General features: G+C 30.8%; 1 protein-coding gene across 1 annotated transcript; it reads right to left on the reverse strand.

Moving 5' to 3' along the window:
• Positions 1 to 802: 802 nt before the first annotated feature.
• Positions 803 to 4,580, reverse strand: LOC111881079 (serine/threonine-protein kinase GRIK2). The gene is made up of 13 exons (XM_023877470.3): positions 4,315 to 4,580; positions 3,922 to 4,139; positions 3,207 to 3,548; positions 3,045 to 3,119; positions 2,886 to 2,930; positions 2,698 to 2,772; positions 2,515 to 2,602; positions 2,289 to 2,413; positions 2,004 to 2,099; positions 1,685 to 1,751; positions 1,353 to 1,468; positions 1,193 to 1,271; positions 803 to 1,101 (listed from the first exon to the last, which is right to left on the reverse strand). The coding sequence occupies exons 3-13, from the start codon at positions 3,519 to 3,521 to the stop codon at positions 953 to 955; spliced, it is 1,230 nt and encodes a 409-aa protein (XP_023733238.1). The 5' UTR covers positions 3,522 to 3,548; positions 3,922 to 4,139; positions 4,315 to 4,580; the 3' UTR covers positions 803 to 952.
• Positions 4,581 to 5,226: the final 646 nt, after the last annotated feature.

Raw genomic sequence — 5,226 nt, forward strand, 5'->3', positions numbered from 1 at the left:
ATTAAATGTTCATTTCCTGCTAATGTCGTTTTAAAACATTTTATATGTCATCTAGTTTATCAACTATTTTTTACCATATACTAGGGTATGCAAAAAACCGCATAAACCACACAAGCCGCTCACACCGCACCAAACTGCACTGCATATTGCGGTTTATAGTTACCAAACAGCGGTTCAAACCGCACCGCGACGTGTGTGTGTGTGTGTGTGTGTATATATATATATATATATATATATATATATATATATATATATATATATATAATACTGTCCAATAACTTTATTCCATATCACGATGGTTAAATATAGTAATTACTGACTTAAAAAACTATGATATCAAATTTCATAAGTCACAACAACTTAACAAAACATTATGTGGTTTTTTTGTTTGCATTATCTACACATTTTAAATGGTATGCAATATAATTAATAAAATTTGAAAGTGTTTAAATGTAATTAATAACAACCAAAGTTATAAATTGAAACAACTTATCAAACCGCATAAACCGCCCAAACAGCTCGCATGAAACCACAACGCATAATGCGGTTTAGAGCTTTTGTGGTGTGGTTTGCGGTTTCCAAAAAACTCAAACCGCATGTGCGGTGCGGTTTGCGGTTTCAACTCTAAACCACAACAAACCGCACCGTGAACACTTCTACCATATACTATCACTTCATCAACTACCAGCTATTTCAGACAAAAGCTAGCTTTTCAGATAAAAACTAATTTTTTAGCTAGTCTACCAAACACAATCTATACAACATGGATTAGTGAAATCGATAAAAATATAATTAAGAGGTATACAACAAACAAGAATATGACATATATTATAAAGTTCCAAACTATTATCTCACATTATCCCCTTTCTTATTTTTCTTTTTTATCGAACTCATTAATAAATCAACATCTTACTATACAAAAATATCCATAAAACAAAAAAGCAAAATCACCTTAATTTGTATTGCTAATAATCTCTCTCTCTTCTTCCCTTTGTAACTTGTTCCTTTTGCACCAACAAACATATTCCGGGACCCGCCCCTCATCACCCATCACCCACGAATGCTCTGCAACCGTTTCGAGACTCATTCGCTCCATAGGATCTATTCAAACAAAGGGCAAATTCGTAATTTCCCTTACTGTCTCTATTAAGTCGTTCTTTTTACATTAAAACAAAAAAAAAAAAAAACTAACCTTTGCAGAGAAGCCCTTCGATAAGGTTCTTGAGCATGGGGTTCATATCATCGGGGAGAAATATAGTATTATTAAGAATCTGAAAAATAAAACAAGAAATTAATTTAAAAAATATTATAATATTTAAAACATTTAAAATACAAAAAGAATTTTTTTATACCTTATCATACGTATCTTGTAGTGTGTCTCCAAGAAAAGGATATTGTCCCAATATCATACAATACAAAGTAACTCCAACCGCCCATGTATCCGCAGTTTTACCATGATAATTTTTACCTATTTATAAAAAAATAACAAAAAATAAATGTTGAAACTATCTCGTACGAGGAGGGCATTTTCGTCTTTTGCACAGACGAAAATGTTGAAATCTTGTTGCATTGACATCAGTCTCAGTCCTAATCCTAATACAGTGATTACAGTCTTTTCTGTCATGTCATGTCATGTACAGACTGTTTCTGTTCTGTTTTGTCATGTCTTGTCCTGTATATTTACCTAGACAGCACTCGGGAGCGGTGAAAACAGGCGTCCCAGGGGAGCGGCGAAGCTTGTCATTTTCATCCTACAAATATATTTTAACGTTAAGAAAAATATGATTAACAATTAATTAGAACTAAATGCAAGAAATAGCAACCTACTTTCCTACTTTCATTTCTTTCTTTTATAGCATTGTATTTTCAAAAAATTATTATATTAAGGCATTATGCTTTTTTAAAAAATGAAAGTAGGACGCTATAAGAAACAAATCAATGAATGTATATTGTTATTTCTTGCAATTAAATATAATATCAAGAAGTAAACTTAATTTCATTACCTCAAAAACTTGGCTCACACTGAAATCAGCAATCTTTACATTCCCATTACCAGTTACTAGAAGATTATCAGGTTTTATATCTCCATGAACAACATTCTGAAATTTTATAAAAAATAAAAAGGAAATAAGAACACAGAATATCAATTCATTTATTTGTTATCAAGATTTTGTGATCGTTAATTTGATAAAGATGCAATCTTGGATTTAAAGAAAATGTTTTTTTTTTAAATCTTGTAAAGAAAAATGTTTTATTTATTTTGAAATAAAATGGTTTTGTAATTTTACATGAGAGTGGAGATAAATCAATCCAGAAACTATATCGCGCAAATATCTCCTTGCAAGATTTTCTCCTAGGCCACCTGGCGGGCCCGCACCTTCAAACACCCATTTCCCTTCAACATATTCAAGAACTACAAAAAAAGAATAAATAAATTAATCATTTATATAAAAATAAAAATAAAAAAATCAACATGAAAGTAAGAGTTCATAGTTCATAGTTCATAGTTCATACCCATGTAAAAGTGATCTGTGTTAGGATCATCAATCACCTCAACAAGATTCACTATATTTGGATGATTTAACATTTTCATGATTAAAACCTGTGACGAAATTCCAAAAACAATTAAAAAAACAAAAATGGAAAAAGAAAAAGATAAAAAAAAAAAGATAAATGTTTAAGTTTAAATTAAATTACCTCACGAAGAACATCAGTCATGGCTGTTTCAGATGGGGCAACACGTAGCTTTAATAAATGAGATTTGTGAAAAGCCTGCATTAACAAATTTGAACATGGTGATTATTCTTATTACAAATTTACAAAAACATTTTATAAATTTATAAAGTATAAGTTGCAATTCCTAGTTTGAAATATGATCCAAGAACCTTAATGGCATAATGCTTCCCATCAATCTGGCTTCGATAAAGAACCTGTAGAACATGTAAGTTTAATGAATAAGGATTTTAATAATTTAATAAACTTTTATTTTTTGTATGTAAAGAGTTATAAATAATTAACTAGAACTCAAGTAATTAGTAAATTACCACTTTGCCATAGCTACCAGCTCCAATTTTACACTCGCGAACATACTCATTCACCATTTTGTTCCCATTTTCATCCTAAAAGTAACAAAAAAAAACTAATATAAGAATCTTTTGAAAAAAAAGTGAAAAGAAGCCAAATTGAGATCAAAGGACAAAGATTACCTCTGATCGAATAACTTTGTGGGTTTCTTTAACAGGAAACTCTCTGCAAATTAATCCGTTTTCTGTCCTGTAAATAAGAATCTCTTGAGAGGTTTTAGCAGGGTTTCTAAGCTCTTCATGATCTCCTTTTTCAGTATCTGTCATGTTGTCAGTATATGAGTGATGATCTTCTTCTTCTTCTTCTTCTTCTTCCTCATCTTCTTCCACCTCTTCATTTAATAACCCCTGTAGAACATAATTTCCCCCCTGTACCCTTGGCCTCTGATTCTTGTGTTTTTTTGCAAATGAAAACCCAAAACAACCACAGCAGCCCATTTATGTTACGCTTGCAGATGATTATCCCTGAATGAACATGGAGTAGTTGATGTTGTTAAATACTCCGTGAATTCAAATAGTCTAGAGCAAACGTTTATCAGGTTAATTAGAATATAAGTTCAGCAAAAACAAGTCAAGTTAAGCAAGCAATAACTCTGGAATAAAATAAACTCCTTTATTCCAACACAAGAGAATGAAGGAATAAATAATTGAGCATTGACTTTTTAAAACAGGCGTGCTATCTTTCAATTTCATGTAAATTCCTTGTCAAATATGATAATCTCATTGATATTTAGTTGATCATATCATTTCAATAAAGTGAAGCTTTGAGTTTAGAACTGAGAAGGGAAATCGAATTTCAGAAATAGCAAAAAGTTGTGTAGGATTCGATTATGCTGACCTATGAAATTACAGGAAGGAGGCAATCAAGCCCTAATTAATCTGCTATTTGCTGAACTCCAATGGATGCCATTCAGAAAAATGGAAGAAACAGTTGATGAAATAAACCCCATTACGATTCAAAGCCAGCAACATCTCTTAAGAACAACTCTTCCAGTTTTTCTCAAAACCGCCCAACCCCAAATTTCCCGGCTTGACTCCACCAAAACGTTCCCTTTCCTTCAAATCAGCAAAAAGCAAAATTAGAAGCTACGAAATATACGTAATTCATAAATACACATACTTAATGATTGTTAGAACTAAAAGAATTAAAGTAATCGAAGAGTGATTATCAGAATTCGGATTCAAACATAATTGATTACGCGAGATTAAGGCCAAAAATACGAATAATTACCTTGGATATGAAAGTTAGGGCAAGATTTGCGGATTTAGAGGAATATGGGAATGGAACAGCGGATTTATGAAAGTATTTGGGGATTTGATTGATCGGTGGACATGAAGGAACAAAAATGAAACACTAAATGCAATTATTTGTAGTTGAAAATTGAAATTACAAGCAATCTTGCTGGAGGGAATACAAGCATCTGCTCATTGCTTCCCATGTGATGAGATAAGAGAAGGAGAGCGACATGGAGACAGAGAATGGGGGTGCATATAAGATTCCTTGTAGGTATCTAATTATTTCATACAATTCAACATTTTTATTTTTATTTTTGTTAAACATGTAACCTATTTTTGATTTTTTTGGTTATAAACATGTTACACGTATAAAGTATAAACATAAATTTTGATTGTCAAAAAGTAATAAAAAAACATTAGAAAACAAAAACAAGAAAATGATGTAATTGTATGTGTTTCAAGTTTTTAATTCAAAATTAGTTTATAATTTTTTTTTTATTTTTTAAATGGACACTTTGTTATTGTTATTAAAAGTTTTTAGATTAAAGTTGAAGCATATGATGTGATAAGGATTGATGTTTTAATGATATTGTTATGTTTTGGTAATTTTTTTGAATTATAATATTGTATTAGAGAATAAAATGAAAGTAAGATGTAATAAATAAATCAATGAAATTATGTCAAAATGCAAATCGTGACAAAGTGAATATTTGCTGTATTGGAGATTTGGAGCAAGTTGTACATTCGTATACAATATTAAAAAAGAACTTTGCGAGTAATGAGTAATGACTAGAGGACCACACAAGAGTCTCTATATTTAAATGTTTATAATGTGCTCGTTTAGGAATGTATTGTAAAACTCACGATTTGATGTCGTTTGGTGGAAATGAACGTCAACAAAGAAGTA

This window comes from Lactuca sativa, chromosome 1, assembly GCF_002870075.4.
Source record: "Lactuca sativa cultivar Salinas chromosome 1, Lsat_Salinas_v11, whole genome shotgun sequence".
NCBI lineage: Eukaryota > Viridiplantae > Streptophyta > Magnoliopsida > Asterales > Asteraceae > Lactuca > Lactuca sativa.